General features: G+C 46.1%; 1 protein-coding gene across 4 annotated transcripts in view; it reads right to left on the reverse strand.

The window, feature by feature from the left end:
- The window catches only part of LOC135400829 (uncharacterized), a 53121-nt gene that overhangs the window by 19327 nt on the left and 9577 nt on the right, over positions 1-24217 (reverse strand). The window contains exons 1-22 of one of the 4 annotated variants that reach the window (XM_064632758.1): positions 20914-21178; positions 14250-14426; positions 14058-14188; positions 13558-13681; positions 10292-10423; positions 10098-10208; positions 9869-10005; positions 8836-9040; positions 8662-8773; positions 7018-7172; positions 6842-6964; positions 4910-5073; positions 3808-3958; positions 3511-3645; positions 3256-3416; positions 3096-3188; positions 2419-2584; positions 1331-1629; positions 1133-1253; positions 854-1054; positions 259-375; positions 43-144 (exon numbers count right to left, since the gene is read on the reverse strand). In XM_064632758.1, coding sequence (XP_064488828.1) covers positions 43-144; positions 259-375; positions 854-1054; positions 1133-1253; positions 1331-1629; positions 2419-2584; positions 3096-3188; positions 3256-3416; positions 3511-3645; positions 3808-3958; positions 4910-5073; positions 6842-6964; positions 7018-7172; positions 8662-8773; positions 8836-9040; positions 9869-10005; positions 10098-10208; positions 10292-10423; positions 13558-13681; positions 14058-14188; positions 14250-14426; positions 20914-21006 — 3210 coding nt within the window. In that variant the 5' untranslated portion in view covers positions 21007-21178. Of the gene's footprint in view, positions 1-42; positions 145-258; positions 376-853; positions 1055-1132; positions 1254-1330; positions 1630-2418; positions 2585-3095; positions 3189-3255; positions 3417-3510; positions 3646-3807; positions 3959-4909; positions 5074-6841; positions 6965-7017; positions 7173-8661; positions 8774-8835; positions 9041-9868; positions 10006-10097; positions 10209-10291; positions 10424-13557; positions 13682-14057; positions 14189-14249; positions 14427-15012; positions 15031-15996; positions 16343-20913; positions 21179-24217 lie in introns of those variants that run through there. The other 3 variants (XM_064632760.1, XM_064632761.1, XM_064632759.1) reach the window with 3 other exon arrangements.

Raw genomic sequence — 24217 nt, forward strand, 5'->3', positions numbered from 1 at the left:
GAAGAGAACGTATACTCGGTTAGCTACAATTATGACTGTTACCTCGGCCAGGTCTTCAATAGAATAGATGTCGTGATGCGGCGGTGGGCTGATGAGCCCTACTCCTGGAACTGAATGACGGGTCTTGGCGATATCTTGACTCACCTGAAATGGGGTATACACAATGCGTGTACTACTAAATGTCACCTTCACATTGCAAGTAAATGCACGTCTTCCTTTGGACCACAATTTCGAAGATCTCAAATGTCTCATGTCTACCTTGTGACCGGGCAGTTCCCCGCCTTCCCCAGGCTTGGCGCCCTGCGCCATTTTAATTTGAAGTTCGTCACTGTTGGCTAGGTAGGCGGCTGTTACTCCAAATCTTCCAGACGCAACCTAGATTTTCAATGCATGTAATCACCATGTACTCATGGCACAAATATTACTTATGGCGAATTTCACATGCCAATCTGGAGCGGCTCTCCTTGCTCCCCGGCGGATAATGAGTGTTTCATTGGCCGAGCAGGAGTGGACTCGCGCGCCTCGCTTGTCAACCCGCTCCACCATTACGCGTGTTTTTGTTATTGCTCCGCAGGTAAAGCTCAGATTCAACCGGAACTCCAACAAAGTATACTGCCCTCATTTCTGCATCGTGTGAGACAGCAACAGAGTGTTTGGCCGACTCGTTGAGTTTGGCGGACGTACGCAACGACTTATGTCAGGCTCTCAGCTGGAGCGAGACTGTCTTTCGCTGGCGAATTCGAATTGGGTCCCTACGTGCCGGATTTCGCTGTTCTGTAGCGGATACAGGTTCTCGCTCCAGGTTGGCCTGTGGAATTCGCCTTCCAGTTGAGACGCTTGCAGGAATCATTACCTGCTTGATCGCAGAGCGCTTGTTGTTGTCGGGAGACTGCCCCGTATACCTGTCTGCATTCTCGCCACCTTCTCCGGTGTTTGACTTTCCCCCTACTCTGTTCATGGCAATGGCCAGCGTTGTATGGGCTTCGATGGAGATGCTGCCAAAGCTCATAGCTCCTGTCACGAAGCGCTTCACTATTTCTTTAGCTGGTTCGACCTATAACCAGAAATCGTATGCTGCATACAGGCGGTGAAGTGCAGAGCTACCACGAAGAAGAGTGGCGGCGGGGTGTACCTGAGAGATATCCAAGGGGTTCTTGGCGTAGACGAGCTCCAGTTGACCCCTGAGTGTACACTCACGATTTGACTGCATGCTGCTCTCCACGAATTTATCATAAGCAGCCTTGCTGTCTGACCTGTGATTGACAAAAAAATCCACTTGCATTGGAACTGCAGAAACATACAGCGAACAGGTTGAGAATATCGCTCATACGTTGCTGCTTCCTGGAGATTTGCCACGCTCATTGGATCGTTGACATGCTTTTCACCACCACTGCGCCAGTGATAGTAACCGGGATTGCGCAGGATTTGATTGTCGAAGTCGTTCTGGTTGTACGCAAAATTGTGCCTCTGCACCGTCTCTTCGGCCAACACTTCAAAGGTGGAGCCACCGATGCGAGACGCTGTGTTCTTGAAGCACTTGTCGACGACTTCAGGGGCCAGACCGACAGCCTCGAAGATCTGAGCTCCTTTATAGCTGTGTAGAGTTGAAATACCCATCTTTGCCATGACCTATGGAGGTAGACAAAGAATGTACAGTTCTGTCACAAATGGGACACTTACACTGACTAAGCAGTGTGCGTTCGGTGTGCGTTTGGGTGCACAAGCTTACAAGAGGTACATGTTTGTAGTATAGATTAAAGCTCAAATATCGCAATACCAGCACTGGGCAGCTGTTTCGGCCTTATTGGGACCTCATCATCAGTGCGTAGATGCAACGTTTGAGGAAGCGGCGTCAGAAGTTGACATGGAAAGTAATGAAAGATGAAAGTCACTAAAGGTTAGGAAAGTAATGTCTTCCTGTCAGGGTGAGAGCCTCACGAAAAGTAAAAGACTCTCTCTCACTCCTTTCTGCTGTCCTCTCTCCATCTGTCCATGTCTGTATGCCGTTCATAGCCACAGTTGCTTTGCGGCGCTAGCACGGAATAAAAAAATGGTAACCTCAATGCAAAACCAGTGAGATGTATCTCACTTGACTTTCCACTGAGGCTGCCAGTGGTGAGGCCTTCACCCTGACGAGAGGAAATCACGTTCCACGTGATTTTATACCAACGCTTCCTCAAAAGTTACATACCTAGCACTGCTGAGGAGTTCCCGATGAGGCCGTAAAAGCCGTCCATTGCTGATATCGCTGAGTTTGAGTTATAATTTCATACATTGTGTGCAGCCATAGAGCTACGGCTTCTTTTCGTTTTAGGTACACATTACAGACATCTGAGCATCCGAACAAACATTCTTCCCTGCCCTGACGTAAAATTACGATTCTGTCAGTACATTTAGGCACAACCAAACTTTCGTTACCTTCGAAATACCGCGTTCCATGGCAGCCACGTAGTTCTTAAATGCATCTTCGTCCGACAGTTCTAGCAGACCTTCGTTGCGAAGTTCGCCAACCATTTCAAATACAAGGTATGGACAAATGGCATCCGCCCCATAGCCTAGCAGAACACACATGTGGTGGACTTCCCTTTGAGTAGAAAAGAAAAGAAAAATTCTAGTTTAAAGTTTGTTCTTCTTCTGTGGAACTATGTGTCACTGGCAGGTATTGAAGGATGTCTGTAGTCAAGATCTCGGACATGAAATTATCGATGAAGAAGGAAGTCAATGAAAAGGTTAGCCAGCTGTAGGACTCAGAACATCAATTCCCATCATGTTCAACATATGCCGCTTGCGTCGCCCCGTCGTGTGAATCTGCGCGCGAGCGAGAAAACATGAAAGTGGAGTGAGTAGTGTATGAGTTTGTCCCTCCAAATGACGCGCCCTTGGAAGTCGCTGGAGAGGCGTGTTCGCTTAGCTCAATTGGTAAAAGCCCTGGACCGGTAATCCAGAAGATGTAGGTTCGAGTCCTACAGTTGGCCAACCTTTTCAGTGACTTCCTTCTTCATCATTAATCTCTTAGGCACTAGAGGCTTTGTACGTATTGGTCCTTTCTATGTGTTCCAGCCTCAGAACATCAATTCCTATCACGAAATTCTCACCTGGCTTCTCCAGTTTCAAGAATGAGACCGCACTTCATCCGCTGTCTCTCGTTGATCAAGTGATGATGGACTGCTCCAAGGGCAAGAGCAGCACTACAAGAGCACATAATGTACCCAGTTAGAGTCTTAGTACGTTACGATTGGTTTACCAAAATCGCACCTTACTGGGATGTAGTCTCTCCCACCATTTCTATCCGACAAGATCACCAGTGTATAGCCTTTCTTTGCTGCCTCGCAGGCCTCTCTGCAAATTCGATCAATCGCAGGCAGAAGTCCAGCGTTGCCTTCTCTTACGGGGAATACGATGTCGATCACTTTCGACTAACATGGAAGATCAAAATATAGCTCCAATCATCAACTGCTCACGAAGTTGCACACGTGATTCTTCTAAGCTGCGGAACTCGCGCAATCTTACCTTCCAGCCTTTGTAGTGCACGCGCTTCAAGACTGCCATGTCGCTTAACGAGATGATCGGTTGTTGTAACCACAAACGACGACATTGTTCAGGGCTGGGTTCAAGAATGTTGGCCTCAGGTCCAATCGGGCACGCCTAAAGGAAAGAACTGGTTGGCGCAGGTTGCAAACACCTAAGCTATCGATCTGTCATTTCTATAGCTTTCTAACGTAGAACTGTACAAGGTAAATTCTAGACATGCACGTTGCAAGACTGTTCCTTTCAAATGAAAAAGGGCAGATATATATACATATATACCAGAGACATGACGATGCGTTCACGGAAAGGGTCGATTGGGGGGTTTGTGACCTGGGCGAAAAGCTGCTTAAAGTAGTCGTAGATGAGGGGTTGGTACTTGGATAGGCAGGCGAATGACGCATCGTTGCCCATGGACCCTAGCGCCTCCTTCCTGCGGATATAAAAGAAGAGCATTCGCTATATCCCCGCTTCTTGTCTCGCGACAGCACGAACTCATTTCGTAGCTTACTTTCTTGTGCTCTTGCCCCGAGAAATCTAATTTCGAGCGAAGCTACGGCTTAATGTGCGTCGCCAACGAAAATGAGAGCCTCAAGAGAGTAAAGTTCACTCCACCTCATGGCTTCACTGCTTTGCAGGCAAAACACGCTTTACAGGAGACGGGTTTATGCCCTCGTCTGGAAGCGCCCCTTTAGAACGCTCCTTTAGTGCAAGTATGTCAACAGCGAAGGTACAATAACCACCTACCTTAATAACGTTGCGATAATTGTCGTTTTGAAGCGGACGGGTTATTGTGATGTGTTGCGGCCCCTCAAATGCACTATTAAAGTATTAGTTGACCCGTAATACAACAAAATCCCTGTTTTTAATTATACCGTTATAATTTATAACAGTACAAATTATACTGTACGAATATGAATGGCATATGAATAGGAAGACTACAGGAATACGAAAGACAACATTAAGACAAGGAGAAGACTGTCTTAATCCATCCAACGGTACAGCGCCGTTCCAAAACTCCATATCCCATAGAACAGTGAGGGACCTCTAGTTAAAGCTCAGGGCTCAGGGCTCAGGGCTCAGGGCTCAGGGCTCAGGGCTCAGGGCTCAGGGCTCAGGGCTCAGGGCTCTAGTACAAGCACGCGCGCAATCTTGTTCCCCAAACTATATGCCTTGAAGTGGTATGGCTGCGCTCGAATATTTCGTGACAGGTGCTTCAAACGTAATCAAGTTTGATGCAACTAAGCCGGACTCAAAGTTCTTAAATAGACAAGTCCATGAAGGAGGTAGCCAGAATAAAGTTCAACCAGTTAGAAGCATCTAGTTTCAATGACAAGCTATTGTACAGAATCGGTACTTCACTGCCTGATCGTGAACAACTTACTCAGTCTGGAGCATTGGTAGAAGGAGCATGTTGATAGTCTCCGTTGTGTAGCCGAAGAGCGCCATACGACGATCTTGCAGTACAGATTGTTGTTTGGCATAAGATCTCATGGATACCGGGCCATCTTGCGCGGTGTCAGCCTTGTGTAAGTCTTCTAAAGTGAACTGCAAGAATGTTTCCAAGACACCAATAGTGAATCGTTTAAGGAAGACAGGGCTTTCTTGATGTGTCATACCTGTATCAAATAAATTATTCGAGAAAGCGGTTTTGCTTTGCATTTCAACAAAAGGACGTCGATAGCTCCGGATTGATTCAATCATTATCTTCATGTCTGAACGCTCACTGACCAACTTTGCACACTTACGTTGCACTCCTACGGAGTTCTATACAAGAGTGAGTTCTGCCAGAGTGTTGTACAAGAGTGAGTTCTGCCAGAGTGTTGTACAAGAGTGAGTTCTGCCAGAGTGTTGTACAAGAGTGAGTTCTGCCAGAGTGTTGTACAAGAGTGAGTTCTGCCAGAGTGTTGTACAAGAGTGAGTTCTGCCAGAGTGTTGTACAAGAGTGAGTTCTGCCAGAGTGTTGTACAAGAGTGAGTTCTGCCAGAGTGTTGTACAAGAGTGAGTTCTGCCAGAGTGTTGTACAAGAGTGAGTTCTGCCAGAGTGTTGTACAAGAGTGAGTTCTGCCAGAGTGTTGTACAAGAGAGTGCTGCCAGAGTGTTGTACAAGAGAGTGCTGCCAGAGTGCTATGCAAGAGCGAGTTCCGCCAGAGTGTTGTACAAGAGTGAGTTCTGCCAGAGTGTTGTACAAGAGTGAGTTCTGCCAGAGTGTTGTACAAGAGTGAGTTCTGCCAGAGTGTTGTACAAGAGAGTGCTGCCAGAGTGTTGTACAAGAGAGTGCTGCCAGAGTGTTGTACAAGAGAGTGCTGCCAGAGTGCTATGCAAGAGCGAGTTCCGCCAGAGTGTTATACAAGAGCGAGTTCCGCCAGAGTTCTGTACAAGAGCGAGTTCCGCCAGAGTTCTGTACAAGAGCGAGTTCCGCCAGAGTTCTGTACAAGAGCGAGTTCCGCCAGAGTTCTGTACAAGAGCGAGTTCCGCCAGAGTTCTGTACAAGAGCGAGTTCCGCCAGAGTTCTGTACAAGAGCGAGTTCCGCCAGAGTTCTGTACAAGAGCGAGTTTCGCCAGAGTTCTGTACAAGAGCGAGTTCCGCCAGAGTTCTGTACAAGAGCGAGTTCCGCCAGAGTTCTGTACAAGAGCGAGTTTCGCCAGAGTTCTGTACAAGAGCGAGTTCCGCCAGAGTTCTGTACAAGAGCGAGTTCCGCCAGAGTTCTGTACAAGAGCGAGTTCCGCCAGAGTTCTGTACAAGAGCGAGTTCCGCCAGAGTTCTGTACAAGAGCGAGTTCCGCCAGAGTTCTGTACAAGAGCGAGTTCCGCCAGAGTTCTGTACAAGAGCGAGTTCCGCCAGAGTTCTGTACAAGAGCGAGTTCCGCCAGAGTTCTGTACAAGAGCGAGTTCCGCCAGAGTTCTGTACAAGAGCGAGTTCCGCCAGAGTCCTGTACAAGAGCGAGTTCCGCCAGAGTCCTGTACAAGAGCGAGTTCCGCCAGAGTCCTGTACAAGAGTGAGTTCTGCCAGAGTTCTACACAAGAGTGAGTTCTGCCAGAGTTCTAGACTGCCAACGTGGCTGTTTCCACACGGAAGCAGACATAAACGGGACTGTCTTTTAGCGAGGCTTCGTTGCGGTACCAATAAATTGATATTGCTTGACTCAATGAAGTCACCCTGAATGTGAATGGAAAGGCACATACTGCACCTGGATATCTCGAGGCAACACTGGTATATCCCACATTCGTTTTACGATCACAAAAATATAGACAGGCAAAATGTTTTACAAAAACGCCACTAAATGCTGTACGAATTAAGGAGAGGTATACTAACGAGTTCCTTCAGCCAAGCCTCCAGTGGACGTTGACGTGCAATCTGAAGCTTCAGTTCTTCGTCTTTGGTCACGTTCTTCTCTAGTGTGTCCACCAGGAGCATTCTTCCAGGGCGGAGACGGCCCTGTAAGGAAATAATTGTAGCACGCGCATCGCATCATCCACAAGATGCCGTGCCTTCTGAACGACCAGTTCGGATGGAATGTCCAGAACACCCACTTCGCTGGCCATCACCATGTACTTGTCTTTTGTAATGTAATATCGGGACGGTCGAAGACCATTGCGATCGAGAATGGCTCCAATATAGCGACCGTCCGTAAATGTCAGCAGCGCTGAAATGCAAGAAGTCTGGATTATAGGCTCATCTCTTCACACCATGGGTACTGGTGTAATATACATGGGGTCGGTTGGTACATAGCTGGCAAACGCGACAACGAAGGAAGCTGTTTCGTTTCTGTCCGTGTGTCGCGATTGCAAGCTATGGTTACCGGTAACAGGTTCAAAGGAGAGAAATGTCGTGGAGGCGAAGACGGTGGACAATAACACGATCCCTCTTAACGATGTGCTAATTGGTCGCACATAGGTACGCATCCCTTTCGGAACATAGTCACTCAGGTTCATCGAGAACTCGAGTGTCTCCACAGACGCCAGTGCATCTAGTACCCTTTGTTTGTTTCTTTTTTCTTCACTTGAGGGCGTGTTTAATATTCCAAGCAATTTGAGGGCCTAATATATGCAATGATGGTTCTTCGATTATTTTTGTTGTGATCTATGTATCGTGTCTCGGCAGGTACACTTCCACGACGCAACCTATACAGTGCTAACATGGTTTGTTTGAAAAAAAAAACGTGCACTGCTCTCTCATACTTTGTTTTTAGGGATTCTTTTTTTACTTCAGTGTCGGTGCCGCGAAGCAACTGTGGCTATGAGCGGCGTACAGACATGGACAGAGGGAGACAGGACGGCAGGAAGGAAGGGGGAACAGGTGGTTAGTACGCGTCGTGGGCAGACTTCGAGGGAAACTGTGCCGACATTCGTCTGGAAAGTATTCAGAAAACCCAGGGAAAACCTCAGACAGCACAGCCGGTGCGGGGATTCGAACCCGCGTCACCTCCCAATCTCGGCGTGGAAAGCAGTCATCCTAACCACTATGTCACGGGAGTTGGTTTTGGGGAATTTCCATGAGGTCTCACAGTATTGTATAATTCATTTACATTTACTAATTGATTGAATGACTGGTAAAAGAAAAAACATCCAGATGTGAGTCCCGACGAAGTCGGGACAGGCTACCAAGAGAAAATAGAAAAAGCAAAACAAACGCAACCCCAGAAGAAAAGGTATACGTATCATTCCTCATAATGTAGAGCGATGTTTTTTGTTACGGTAATCCATAATTCGTGGCTTTACATCGCGAGACAACTATGATCATGAGCGACGTCACAGTGGGCGGACTGTGGTTTAGCTAAAGCCTTAGGGCTAAACCACACCTGACCCACCGTGTGCCGAAAGCACAACACACAGAAAACCGTATTTAACGTCCCTCGTGGAAGAAGGAGTGTTAAAGCGTCCTACCGTAGTTGCTGGCGTCCTCGGCCGGGTTCGAAACCGCAACCTCTCGATCAGTATTAGGCGCTACCAATCGAGCAACCGAGCCAGTCTTTATTTATGCTATGTCTCTTGTGCATTCCACTAAATTTTGGGGAATGACACATACGTGTACCTTTTCACGCAATCAAAATATATCGAAAGATGGTGCAGTACTTCTTTGCCATCTCAGTATGTGCTGCCCTTCGACACACAGACAAAGTCTCCAAACTCTACCTGGGCCGTCCCACGGTTCCATTATGCATCCACTCCATTGATAGAACTGCCTCTTCTCCTTGGTCATCAAGCTGTTGTTCTGCCAGGCTTCTGGAACCATCGTCATGACGGCCTACGGGAATGCAACCGCTAGAAATGACGTCAATCTGTCTACGCGACGTCGTCACGGCATACCTCCGGTAGGGAACGCTGTCCAGCCATCACCAGAAATTCCAGCACAGTGTCTACGCTTCCAGAATCCGAAAGGTTCGGCTCCACAACCGGGTAAAGCTCGTGGAGCTTGTCACCCAGAAGTGAAGTATGCATGACGCCTTCACGGGCACGCATAAGGTTAACGTTACCTCTTAAGGTATTTATTTCTCCGTTATGGGCGAGCATCCTGCAAAATATCACAATGAAACCACCTATATTACTTTATTCATAGTAAAGTCCTTACGTGTAAATATACTCCCAATTATTAAATTAAATATAGGAAGGCTGTTTTCGTATAGCACAAAAACGCGTAGCTCAACTTCGGCAGTCTGTCGTACTGTTGGTGAACATCCATCACTTTTTTATGGGTTCTAACAATAGTAATATCAGAATTCGCGTCCATGCAGCGTTGCCTTCCTAACCCTCAACGCACAGGCACCTTTCTGTCCCACGATGCAGGTGTTCCCTTTCTCGATTACCGCTCCCATCTCGCGTGCGCCCTCGTACTGGAGGCAATGTCGGGTCGACGTTCAGTGACGTCACAGCTAACGAGAGGCACGTCTATGGAGAGCACGCTCGGTGCGCGCGGCACACGTTCGTCGACAGCAGTCTAGATCCGCGGGTAACAGTTGTGCAGAGATAAGGCCAAGGAAAAAAATAGGTTACAAGGGCGCCTGAAGGTCTGGATGGGAAGATGGCTGTATAAAGCTACCACGCTTAGACGCGTTTGGCGCAATGCCCAAAAAGATGCAGCCAATCTTTTCACTGCGAAATTGGTTTCTGTCAACAGCATTGTCGTGCGCATGCTGACACTTACGGAATACAGTAGTGCCATAGGATTTGCCACTATTTTTCTTTCTCTTCATTTTTTTACGCGTCCCGGACAGCACAGACGTCGCGGACTCCGAAACGTCTTTTGTACTTCAAACTTGGCTTCGGGAGCGTCTGATTAACGCTACGTGATTTTAGGTAGGCGCGACGAAACCGCGATGATATGGGCTACGCAGGTGCATACCTCAAGGGATGTGCTCTTTCCCAACTAGGGAAAGTGTTGGTTGAAAACCGGGCATGGACAAGAGCCATGTACGTCTCAAAAGTGGTGTCTTGAAGGTCCGGAAAGTATCGCCACAGTTGCGTCGTTGTCAACTGTCCCTGTGGGAAAACACGTTGAATTGTTGGATCCCGCTGTGCCTGGTCATTCTCTTCAAGCGTCAATAACGCGACGGCACGTGGCAAGTTCATACCTTGTACACTATAGTGTCAACCGAAAGGCTGCAGAGATAAAAGCGAACTTCCTCGCCTCCGATGTTCATCTTTGGAATCTTATGAGAAGATGCCTTGCGGAGGATGAACACCTATTTTGGCACAGTTATTGTGCAGCAGGTGAGCGATAGAAGCATACAATGCACAAACAAGATATGTAAATGCTCCGACTTACGTCTCGCTTCAAGGCATCTCCCTTTTGCCCCTTACCAGCGACGACAAATGCTTGTCTCATATATGGTTCCGTGTCCCTCGCCACAGATCCCAGTGTGGAATCATCGGTAGGCAATGTCCTCCAGTGTAGAACCTAAGGACGTACGAATAACGCTAGGCACATGCGCAGTCTATCTACGGGAACATTTAAATCCGTAGGGTGGGAAACGCTGACGCGCGAACAGAGGGAAATCGATTGAGAAAAGCATCCTTGTTCGATTATGTGATATAACCTGACACCATCTGATACTACTCGTAAGTAAGACCTCAGGTTTTCCGCGATTCCACGAAATATCGCGGAATCCGGAATTGGTCGCGGAATCCCTTATTTTTAGGGGTGTGTGGATATTAGAGTTCTCGAATTCGAATCAAATATTAATCACTCGAAGTATTTCATTCGCGAATCGAACACCCAATATTCAGATTTCCGAATATCCGACTATTCGTCGGACACGAACGACACCTCCCGAAAGTGTGCTTCACCTGAAGCTTCCCTGCATGAGGTGAAGCCTGCTTTACAAACTGCCCATGCTGCAGGACCAGCACATACAGATTGTAGTTTAGCTTAACATAACGATAGCCCAAGTTTATTGTGCATACTTCGCCTGAAGAAGGGGCGGCGTCCCTCCCGTGTGCAGTTTAGCGGTGGCAGTGGGGGACTGATTTTATTATCTGGGAGCTTGCCTTTAAAGACTCTTAAATAATGCCTACAGCCGAGAAACAAAAAGGGTGTCCTGTAACTTCCACAGAGCGTGTATTGTAAGCTCCTTCCTATAAAGTTCCTATAAAGTTCCTATAAAGTTCCTATAAAGTTCCTATAAAGTTCCTATAAAGTTCCTATAAAGTTCCTATAAAGTTCCTATAAAGTTCCTATAAACTCTACAGATGCTGAAAGATCTTTCAGCAGGTATAAAATGATTGCAGGTGACAGACCTTTGTGTCATATGAGAACACATGGTGTATGTAATGCTGAGCCACAACAGTGCTTTCAGTCTCTAATCTTATCAAATATTTTTGTTCCCGCATTATCCAAGAAAATAAAGCGTTTCTTATTTCAAACAGCCATTGACTGCTGCCGCGGAAAATCGCGGAATTTACAAGTAAGTGCCGCAGAATTTTTAAATTGCCGCAGCAGAAAACCCGGGGCCTTAGTCATTAAAAGACACACAAAAACATTAGCAAACGGTCGCCCACGTGCGTGACAACATAACGCAACTATTTGTCAGCAACTCACTTTTATTTGCAGCTGCTTGCGGCACGCTGTGTGCAGCTATAAATACCAGCAAGTTGCTGACAAATAGTTGCGTTATGTTGCCACAGTTGCGTTATCTTATGTGCGAACTCCAATACCGTCAGGTCCTGGGACCGTTTGCATAAGCGTCCGACCTCAGGGATCCCTAGAGCTTGGTGAGCTTTTCAATTGCCTTGGCAGCGCTGGCTCAATGCTCATGGGATGATGACACGACGTACCATTCCCACGGTGCACTGCCAAGGCTATTGAGAATGAGCCTGAGACCCGTATTTTTATGCAAACGGACCGAGGTGTATAATTAGGTACGAAGCTCTACAGAGATCAAGACGCGATATCACTCCACCACTATTCCTGGCGGCAACGGCGTCGCACAGTAGAGCTTGCTGTCAGAAACCTCTCCGCATGTATCCTGTACCAGCAGTGTCGCCGACGAAGATGGTGGACTCCTAGGGAAGACCAGTATGCCTTACGCGTGCGCGGTAGCAAAGCACGCTGAGATCATGCTCACAGCTACCAGCTTACCACGACAGCTTTATCTGCTTTTTGTAGACAGTCAGTAGAGAATACCCAGCGGAGGGCGTAGTCTGTCCTTCTGCCTTATCGCGTTCTTACACATGTCTATAACCAGTAAGCTATTCTAGCCGGAAGTTCAGACAAGTGTGTCGCAAGCAGTACCTCATTCTCGCAACAATGTTGCGTCCATAACAAAGTTTGTGAGTAAACGCTGACATGCGTGTGTAAGTCCGCGACGATCCGCATAGAAAAATGTATCAACCAGGGAAAGGTAGCAGAAACGGAACGGTATTATACCGGAAATATAGGAGGTAACGGTAACAGAAACTGATATCGCACAGTTAGAATACCTGACACAGAAACGGATACGACAATAATTTACGGTAATAATTCGGGTACCGCAGGACCCGAATTATTGCAATTCTTCATCATATCAGGTAGATAAATTATGAAATAAACCTCAATGAAGCAAACTAAAATTAATTGAAGAACTAAAAGTAAAATGAACTATCAAACTGGAGCATATAAGTAAGTAGAAAACAGTAAATAGAAGCATAGTTCTTATACGCTTATGGTGACCTGTAAGTTGCGAGCGTGAGTAACATTCCTGGAAACCATGTACACGTCACAGAAATCACGTACCTATATGTATGTGTATTTTGAATAAACGTTGTCTCTTGCCATGCATGTATCCCTGGAGTCCTCAAAATAGGCTTCAGAACGTAGAGGGATTAAGTTTTGTCACTGTCTCAATTGTCTTTTTTTTAAGGAAAGAAAAAAAAGAAGGAAAACCAAAAGCTAGAGGTGGGACGGTACCGAAAACCGAAACGGAAACGTAACTGAAACGAAAGCAACAATTGTGGTAACCGAAACTGAAACTGAAACAGAAACAGAAACAAATAAGGGCCAGTAACGGAGGTGGTAACGGAAACGAAAAAGATTCCGTTACCTTTCCTTGGTATGGACAAGGTAACCGCGAAGCAAATACAGAACGTGCGCGGACATTTCAACATAACGGCGAAGACTTCTTGCGCCTCTCGAAGAAGCATCTGCACTGCGAGCCAAATTGTAGTTCACAGCCAGCTTAGGAGCAACGGCAAAGTACAGTGAGCGGGTAACTTCGTCGTTGTACGAGTGGGGGTCACAACCATTCTTACACTGGTGCGTTATAATAATTAGTACGTGTTTGCAATTAATTTCATGATACGTGAGTCTTTGATATAGGTATATCTCGGCGCAATTGACGCGCATCCCTCAACACGCTACTCGGTAACCTTGGGACGCTGCACATATTATGTAAAGCACTTGTGTAAGCACGTGCGGAATACATGCCAACGGTGGCGCAACAATTGGTGCTCGTGGGAGATCCGTAACGATTCCGATGATCATGCAGCCTGCTCGTCGCAAGTTTGTCAGCGTCCTTTGAGACTTGTGTGAAGCCGAGAGCGAGGATAAAGCCATACCTTGAGACCATGTCTGACAGCTTCAGCTTCGAAGGCCTTTTCCATGGCCGAAGAATGCCGTTCATCCATGAAGAATATCCCCGTTGCATATTCTCCTTTTGGCGGAAGCGCAACATCATGATCCCTGATGTAAGGAAATTTGGAGGAGTTACAGCCGGACAGCGAGCAACTTATTTCATTTTCATAGAATAACTGTTTCGGTACGCTTTGGAAGAGGATCGTAAGGTCTGCCGGGAAACGTGCACATAAAGTACAACGCTCATGGCGTAACGTAAGGCACACAGGAACGCAGAAGGGGATAAAACATTCTTTGGGCTGTGACACATGAAGCTCGCATTAGCATGCACGCCATACAGTCAAAACCACTTTAACTCGTCTTGCGCTCTCAGTGTCACTCAAGGTCTGAGCACGCTTCTCTAGGCACTGACATTCGCGTATACGTTTCACTGTATTTCTGACACGAATATTCGTTTACGAACGTTCCACTTCAGTGAACGCACCTGAGCTTCTCCTTGTAAAACTCGTGTGGAATGGCTACGAGAACTCCAGCTCCGTCACCAGTGTTATTGTCGCAAGCACACGCCCCACGGTGCTCCATTCGCCGGGACATGGTCTCAGCATCGTGAAGCAGCTGCAGTACAACAGTGCCATTTTTGCAGTGTATAAGGAGCAAAGTACTTGCAACGTCATACCTTATGAGAAGGAATGCCATCAATGCTGACGATGAATCCCACACCGCATGACTCTCGTTCAAGCTCTGGATTATAGAGTCCTTGAGCAGGAGGAAGACCGTAGGTTGAAGCCATGACGCCACAACCCGCGGTCCGCACGTCCAGTGAAGCCCTCCTCCGGCAACGGCGCTTGCAAAGCTGAAAGAAAAGCGTATCACCTGTTGGAGGATGGAAGTGCACACTTCATGGTTTACAAAGGTTGTTTCAGAACGTTGAAGACACGAATCCGCCGCATTCTCACTACGCCCTTAGGTACCCAAAGGTCTCGTGCGCTTCAACGGGCGAGCTCTTTCCGCTGTGTTCTCGCTCCATCATCGGGGATGCCCAGAGCCCTGGGGATTCTTAGAGCCTACAGTGCGCCTTCGAATGGTGCTCGCTTTACTTCTCGAAGCACACTCTACAGCAGCGGCATCCCCTGCCATTCCTTCCACTGAAGGACGCGCTGGACTACCTTCCAGCAGAACTATACACTGTCCCGAGTGAGTTCCAAACACATCGGACATTGGTTATGAGTTCGTGGCATACATCCTTAGGTCAAAGGAAGATAGTCAAATTGTACAACGGAGACAGTTGAACACGCTACTGTCGGGATCCCGGAGAGCGGAGCGAGAATACGTTAGTCTCGGTTAGTCTCCCTTTAGGGACACGGATTATTGAAATTCACAGGTTCACCTAGGCACAGACACAAAATATGTCTCTGTTCTACGTAGAGCAGAGCGTTTACCAAATTAGGCACATATCAAATGACGACAGACTGTCTTCAAACTGCCGCGATCAGTCTTGCAACACTGAAGCCCCACAAGCCTTTCCTTTCGTGTCGACCATTGGCACACGGATCGGCCACAGGTCGTTGGCATGGCACACAGCGGTACGTGCGGTTTTAGCTACGTGCTATGCATAAAAGTCATGCAAATAGCATCGCTATTCTGTAAACAACCGTAACCGACGTCGAAGACTCCACCTGAGTGTGGCTCGCAGAACTCTACGCGCTTTTATCCCAGTGCCACTTTGCGGCACGTTGATGATGATGATAATGTCGAAGGTTAGCGATCATGACGATGTCGATGGTGGTGATGTGATGCAGGTCCCACTTACCGTGAAGCAGACTAGTCCCGAGTATTTTTTATAATCCCGTGTTAGCGCCGCGAAGCAACTGTGGCTATGAGCTGTGTACAGACTTGGACGGATGGAGAGAGGATAGCAGGAAGGAGTGCGGGATCGGGGGGGGGGGTTAGTATGCATCCTGGGCAGACTTCGAGGGCAACTGTGGCGACATTCGTCTGGAAAGTCTGCCGGAAAACCTAGGGAAAGCCTCAGATAGCACAGCCGGTGCGGGTATTCGAACCCGCGTCACCTCCCAGACTCGCCGTGGACACGAGTGTGTTGGTTATAGGAACATGTTGCGAACCTGTAGTCTGCCCAGCTATACTATTACCATTGAAAATAAAGCTGCTTCCCGCATTCATGTTTAGCAACGCTATAAATCCTCACGAGGGGTCGCTTGAGGAGACAAATGGGAGGCCGCTCCGCGCATATCGCCGGCCTTCTTGAGGAGGAAAGAAGGCGGAAAAGCGTAAACTGCGGTTTCGTTGGCGCATAAATCCCGAACGACGGAACAGATGAGTCTCGTTCCTTTTGTATTGCTGTCAAGAGAACGGCATCCTCTCATTCCGCGAGGAAAAAATACATAGTTTAAGGGTACACGAACCTTGTGTATTCACAAGAATAGTTGCCTAAGGAATGAGCGGAAAACCAATGCCTCGCCGGATATGACCCTTTCATCCGTCGCTGAACAATCTGCTCCTTGTTTCAATCATCAGTCATGCATTCCAATCATTTATCATCATTCCTTCGACGCGCCGTGCAACATTTACTTTCTTTTCTTTCCTGCTGGCTTGTCCCCAGTAATTTTAACGAGGGTCGCTGACGATCGCTCAGAACACCGCAGTCGCTGGTGGCATTTGTCCAGACCCGCGAGGATGGGAAAAGTAGAAAAACTTCTGGAAGACATTTACGCCAGTCGAGTCACGCTTTGCACAACACAGGGCATGTTGTTTTCTGCCCGCTTTCTCCTTTTCGTCAGATCGATCACACTTCGCTTGCGCAGAGCTTCATTGTCTTTTTCTTCGCCGCTTCAGAACTTTTGTGCGGTCGGGTCAACCAACGGAAGAAATGCAGCGGGTAATGCACAACAAATTTTCTGACTGCGATATGCGTATGTATATTCTAGCTTTCCGACTGCTTTCCTTGCAATGAAGAACATTACACGAGGTATGCCAAAGAAAATGGCTAGAAATTGGGCTGTCCGTGTATTTTATAGTACTTTAAAAGCGATAAAAAAGACCGTGCCGGGAAACAAACAAAAATACGACACAACACTCACTGACGAACAAGATTTTTATTGATGAAAGATGAAAGTCACTGAAAAGGTTAGCCAACTGTAGGACTCGAACCCACATCTTCTGGATTACCGGTCCAGGGCTTTACCAACTGAGCTAAGCTACCCCCCCCCCCCCCCAGCGACTTCCAAGGGCGCGTCATCGGAAGGGACAAACCAGTCACTCTCTCACTCGTCCCCCTTTCACTCTTACATTTTTTCTCACTCATCCACACATTCATACGACGGGATCGACGCAAGCGGCATCAATTGAACATGATACAACTGTTGTTCTAAGGCTGGAACACATATAGAAAAGACAAATACATACAAAGCCTCTTGGAAGTCGCTGGGGAGGTGTGTTAGCTCAACTCAATTGGAGCCCTGGACCGGTAATCCAGAAGATGTGGGTTCGAATCCTACAGCTGGCTAACCTTTTCAGTGACTTCCATCTTTCGTCATTAATTTCTTAGGCACTTGAGGCTTTGTATGCATTTGTCCTTTCTATATGTGTTCCAGCCTCAGAACAACAGTTGTCTCATGTTCAAGATTTTTATTGACAGACCTTAAATAACCTGAGCCAGCAACGCCCTCTTCTGCAAGGTTACCCTTTTACATCCTCAAGCCTGCCTAGCGCCTTTATCTTTTCGAAAGCACAGGACTTATTAAGAGGCCCTCAACTATCATCATCATCAGGTCATCAACTTTCATAAATTCCTCCAGTTAGCAGCACTGAAGGCACACTCACACACCTGTTCCCCGCATTTTTTTATCTCTATTGCTTCACGATATAATAATGCACCGACCTTATTACTCTTATATAAAAGTCTCATGGAAATGAGCAGCACACCCTTGAGAATGTTTTAAATGTTCAGCGAAGTTGCCATACCCCTGTTAACCAAATACTGATGTTCCTTTAACCGAACATTAATGCGCCGGGACGTTAGCCCTATATATTCACGTCCGCAGCTAAACGGAATAAGATACACAACCCCAACTCTACAATCCAAAGACCGATTTTCATGATTTATACAGCACCCACGGTAACTGCTCCTGGTTTACCTTCCTAATCCGTGATCTTAACCCGAGCTTTTTACGAAAGACCACATTGTACTTGCTTGTCACTTTCTTAATCCTATGGGAGGCTTTATGCGTATACGTAATTACCCCAAAGTTCTTCCTCCTTTCAGGACTCCCTTTTTTTGCCACCACTTAATGGTTTTTTGCATCTCTGTTTGTACTGCCAACAAACACCAGTATCATGCGCAAAGGTAGTGGTGTTTGTTGGCATAGTACAAACAGAGATGCAAAAAAACCATTAACTCCCTATGGTTCGTGTATTTCAAAGACTTAAAAATGGTGTAGCTCGATGTGTAATAAATAACGCGATGAGCAGGTCCTGCATCCACCTGCTGAATGCTGGGTGTGTATAGAACAAATTCAGAGGAGGGAAGCAGCAGGATATCCTGAGAACATCATTAGGGATATCTTGAACGGAATTATCAGAGAAGTAAGTGGTGGCAAAAAAAAAAGAGTCCTGAAAGGAGGAAGAACTTTGAGGTAATTACGTATACGCAAAAAGCCTCCCATAGGATTAAGAAAGTAGCAAGCAAGTACAATGTTGATGTGGTCTTTCGTAAAAAGCCCGGGTTAAGATCACTGATTAGGAAGGTAAACCAGTACAGCGCAGTTACCTGGGCGCTCTATAAATCATAAAAATCGATTTTTGGGTTGTAGAGTTGGGGTTGTGTATCTTATTCAGTTTAGCTGCGGGCGTGAATATAGAGGGCAAACGTCTAGGTGCATTAATGTTCGGTTAAAGGAACATCAGTATTCGGTTAACAGGGGATATGGCAACTTCGCTGAACATTTAAAAAATTGTCAAGGGTGTGCTGTTCATTTCCATGAGACCAAAATTCTATATAAGAGTAAAAAGGTCGGTGCATTATTATATCGTGAAGCAGACTTGTACGTATCTTGAGTACGTACTCAAAATACAGTATTTTAAATACTTTTTCCGGTATTTTAGTACTCTACTCAATACTTTTTTGCGACAAGTATTTTTAATGTATTTAAAATACTTTTTTCGGTATTTGCTACTCAGTACTCAAAATACTTTCCTTCCTCGTCAAGCCATATCCAGCACGCTTCCCGCCGTGCCGTGATTTTCAGCTCACTGGAATTTAACCCAATTTTTCTTCTTTTTCCTTTTTCGGGAATTCGCGAATCTGTCATTTATCCTCTTGTACAATAGGCTGATCCCAAGCCTGGCCTTGCTTGTCAATAGCCAACTTCGTCAGAAAACCGTTCCTATTCATATTGCCAGGTGACTCACCAGGGGATTAGGTACACGATAATCCCGGCATTTATTTCATTGGTCATCAAAGCAATAAACATGTGCCAGAGGTTGAAAGACCCGAACCGACATACAGGAGGGATTACGAAGTTTTGGGTCAGAACATATCAACAAAGTTTACTTGGGTTCACCAAAGTTCACCAAACATTACTTGACACCAAGACGTTGCAAATGAAATATATGAATGGCTGATGAAGTTTATTCCCTTCATTTGTAAGGCCACGTTCAGAATACGCGTTTCACTTACTGCTAATACTAAAGTACTTTAAAGAGTATCTTAAATACTTCTTAGAGTATTTAGTACTCTACTCAAATTACTTTCAGTTTTGAGTATTTTGTACTCTATTTTAAATACTTTTTCCGTAGAGTATTTAGTATCTTATTTTAAATACTTTTGCGCAGTATTTTGTACAAGTCTGTCGTGAAGCAATACAGAAAAAAAAAATGCGGGGAACAGGCGCGTGAGTGTGCCTTCGGTGCTGCTAACTGATCCAGTCGAGCAATTTATGAAAGTTGATAACAGGAGGGCCTCGTCATAAGTCCTGTGCTTTCGAAAAGATAAAGGCACTAGGCAGGCTTGAGGGTGTAAAAGGGTAACCTTGCCGAGGAGGGCGTTGCTGGCTCATGTTATTTAAGAAGCAGGTCTGTCAATAAAAATCTTGTTCGTCAGTCTGTGTTGTGTCGCCTTTTTGTTTGTTTCCCGGCACGGGGGTTTTTATCGCTTTTAAAGTATACAAAATATTTTTTTAATCCAAGGAAGGAAAAATGGTACTTTACAACTTCGTTGGAAGCACCGCGCCTCAACAACTGAACGCTCGTGAGCCAGGGACGGACGGCCAGGAAAATGCTGCTAGGCATGTAACCCCTCGACCTGCACCGTGGCACAACCGCAGCCACGCAATATACGCGAGGTCAGCTGTTTGCGCAGCTCCCCAGTCTCCCTCTCTCTCCTATTGCCCGTCGAGAGACCTTATTGATCCCTCTCCCAAATAAGGGGGTAACATTTCAAGGTGGGGCGCATATGCTTTCTTCTGTGGCCCCATGTCGGTCTACGAACGCCCACTTATTCCCTCCTGATGAGTGGACAGGCATTTTGTCACGTGGTTTCTCCAAACCTACATCGTAAAAATAGAAAACTGTTTATACCGCCCCAAACTTTGCAGGCTGATGGATATTTATCTGAAGTATAATGCGATTTTTTTTTTTTTTTTTGCGAGTGTTGTGGCCCTGTAGAAAAAAAGAAAGTTCGCGCAGTAACGTAGAAACGTTATAAGAAAAATAAACAAAAATGAAGCCAAATCTCACCTATGCATTTTTAAAGGCCTATCTCACTCAAACGCCACTATTTACTCCCATGCCTGTTTCAGTTTCATGGCATCGTACACATGCGGCGATCTGAGCATGTCACATTCTAGACGACGCCACCTGTGCGCGGTGATGTGAACGTTAAGCAGGCACAAGAGCTGCAAGAGCCGTTGAAGATGCATATAAGTGAGATTTTGCTCGATTTTTGTTTATTTTTCTTATAACGTTTGCAAAAAGAAATCAGCTTCAGACAAATGGTCATCACTCAGCAACGTTTGGGACAGGGCAAAACCCTGTCTTCTATTCTATTTATACAATGCGAACCAAATGTGTAATGACTTAGCCTAACTGCATTGAAAATATATACGGACGCGTTTAAAACAAAACAAAAAGTCATTGACCTTGTTCCGCGGGGAAAGGCTGAGCTCCGAGTGAAGAGCACGTGACGCCAACGTTCCGCATTTGGCAGCTGACCCCACCCACAAGCTGTCGTCCCAGATTTCGGAATCACGTACTACGGCGAAACATGACAGTGCACACGTAGCCCGGAAAAATACGCGCACTGTAAAGAGAGAAAAGTGACTTACACCTGTGGAGGCGGGACGGCGGGCATCTCTCCAGGCCGCACTTCGGCTGAATAAAGTGACGTACAACGGCCTGGCGTGCAAGATTTTGCTCATACCGTCTGGTTGAAACGGCGCTCAAATATGTTGGCGCTCAAACACTGCACCGCAACAACGCGTCTCTGCGACACACCACGCTTTTTATTTACTTGTTCGACTACTGTACTGTAGGGTTTGTAGGTGCGATGCCCTCACCCTGGCCTGGAGGGCATCACATCCCACGACACTTTATGATGACGACGATGATTGGGGTTTTAGTGGCGCACAAGCTACGATGGCCATAGTGCGCCAAGCCCCACGGGACTTTCAGACGCCTATGTATGTAATAATTATGTGAAATTACAGGTTTTCCCGCTGATTTTAATCCATTGGTCACTCCATTTAATCCAAGCGCTACCCAATATAATCCAGTGGTCAACCAATTTAATCCAAGCGCAAATGAATCTAATACAAGTGCTACCCAAGTAGTCTAACCTCATAATGGAGTATTCGACATCTGGAAGCACAATATCATACCTCAATCATGGCTCATTCCATGTCATGTTCAAACGGTATGTTGCGGTGTTTTATGACTACCGCCTGCCATTATGATATCTTAGGACTATTCTCATGATACACGTCGTGAATGCTCTGTACATCGGAGCTTTAATTAGCATCGCCTGTGGCGATGAAACACCTCGCTCATTATCACCAAATAAGGTTGTTAATAATTGTCCTTCAACGAACAAAGGAAAGAAGGCGACATAGATCATCCAGTAAATGTCTTCTTGCACAATTCTTCCCAAGTATTGGCGCATGATGTCAACGTCTTCCGTAAAGGAATTCAACGGACGCTGGATCAACCCTTGTGGTTGTGGTTCATCAAATTCCCTAACCGCCACTATAGCACTTGAGTGAATATTACGAGGTCGCGGCTGTATCGAGCCCTCCTATAGCACTTTCATTGCTTCGTTCAGAACATGCGCTTATTCATAACTTTTCACAGAACGCTCCACAAGGCAAACGTTACGACTTCTTATTACATTTTATTTGGATTTAGTATGACTAACAAAGCTCACCACACATATTCACGATTTCGGCGCATGACGGCCCTTGGACGATGGGCACTAAAGGTTCTGATATTTTTATATATTGATTTATATATATATATTATTTATGTATTTCCTACAGATAACACGGAGGACAAATATGTTTTGACTCTTTGCGTTTGTGTTTTTTCTTTAATCCATAACCAATTAGAGCCCCGGTCACGTGCATCTTTCTTCGATTATTCTTACTACAGCTTTTCTGCTACTTTTACTTCTTTACTTTAGCGTGCATGCTTCGAGCGCTATAGAGCTATTTCCACACAGTCACTCACGAAGCATAACGTCAGAAATTTGCTTCAAGATAAAAGCTCCCGCTTTGCAAGACGTGCATCCTGGGAGATGAAATCGTCCCGTCTTCTAGTGTAATCTGGCAGGTCCGAGCTACTATATCTTATGCGATAAAGTTTTAAGAGGACATACTTGAGCAACCAAGGGAGAACCGTTCCCTCCCTTTCCAAGTTATCTCTGTTAAAATCATTATCGTCATCCCCAGCCCAGTGAGTTCATTCATGAAAATCTTCAATTCCGAGATTTCGCAAAATGTAGAACACAGGCAGATATATGATGGCCGCTAAATCGTAGTCTTCATGTAAAATGCATATATTTTAAGTTCCGCACACGTACGTGTTTGAAATACAGGCGCAGGCGCATTGGTACAACGGGCACACTTTTTGTTTCGCAGGCCTCTGGGTCGGATATCTACCACAGAAGTAACCGTTGCACTCGACAGATGGTATTAAGCATTCGTATGGTACTCCTGGTAGTACTTACTACTCTTGGACAGAAGGTACACGACACCGGCAGAGTTTATACAATGAAAAAATGGCTAGGAAGCAAGTGAGCTGGTGAAGATGTGTTCCCTAGTCTCGGGGTTTTACATCATGCATCAGAGTTTATACGTCGATATGTTGTTTGTAGTCGATAAAATGTTAGCCAAGCGCGACGTGCGAAGAATGCAATCTGTGTTAAAGTGAGCTACAAAGGCTTCGCTAAAGTTTGCATGACCGACAAAATATTTTTGGACAGGAGTACACGCTGCAGAGGGAAAGCGTCCCAAGCAGCACAATATATGTATCTTGTTGTGCATAACTTGTTCTACTCAAGTTACTCTACCTTAAATACTTTTGGGGGTAACGTGGTATCTTTACAAATAGTTAACTCAGTATTCCAGAGGGAACACAGCAATTCATGGCACATCCCACAGATATCGTGCTGGGACATTGGGACAATGGGGCTGGGCGTGTCCTCTAGAACATGTTCAAACTTGGCATAAATAGAACAAAAGTAAATTTTGTCCGTGTGATAACATACTGGCATTCTCCGACCGGACCCAGAAACTTGTTTTACGGTTTTATGGTTTTAATGGAACAATTGCCAATTAGCAACAAGTAATTACCAACTAATAGAAAAATTAATTACGTGACGTTAAAAAGAAGACTGCCTGCCTGCCAGAAAGGCGGCAATGTGCCCAAAAGCAAAGACAAACCGAATTACGGAACCGAGGCAATTCACTTCGCGCTTTTGTCGGCCGATGTAACTTCGAAGACAGCATTCACTTCCATCTTATTTTCTCTGTTCTCTTTTCTCTCTCGCTCCTCCCTCTCTCTGCGTCAGACAGAGATAACAGAAAGCGGTCCACGAATGTATGATACAGCGTCACTCACCACTACCTATTTTTAGATTAATCTGATCGAATGGAGTGGAATTACCGGATTATAACGCGGTTCACTAGCCCGAATGCAAAACAAGCTCTAGTACCGCAATGGTTTGTGGCATCGTGGCGGACGTCGACCACCCATCAAGAGACTTCCAATGATACCCCCCCCCCCCCCTTACGACCTGTTATTTTGGGCTTCCACAATGTTGTTCGACATCGCTGTCGTTCTCTTCCAGATCTGGGTAGGATGAGGGGGAATGTTCCTAGGATCTTGTAATGGGATGTTGTGATTGCTTCAACCTGGATGAAGGCAGCATTTCAGCACCCCACACGATGGAAGCAAAATGAATTGCACGATAAGTACCTAACTCAGAGCAAAGGTGTGAGGGAGAAGTGTACAGGTGAGTTGGAATATGACGACACTTGTTCTCATGCTTCACAACACTTTTCCAAGACGCGTTCATCTTGTACATTAAACAGGCGTGCATGTTACAGTTTCGATTTGTTTTTTTCGTTCTCCTAT

The sequence above is a fragment of the Ornithodoros turicata genome, chromosome 7, assembly GCF_037126465.1.
Source record: "Ornithodoros turicata isolate Travis chromosome 7, ASM3712646v1, whole genome shotgun sequence".
In the NCBI taxonomy this organism is placed as follows: Eukaryota; Metazoa; Arthropoda; class Arachnida; order Ixodida; family Argasidae; genus Ornithodoros; species Ornithodoros turicata.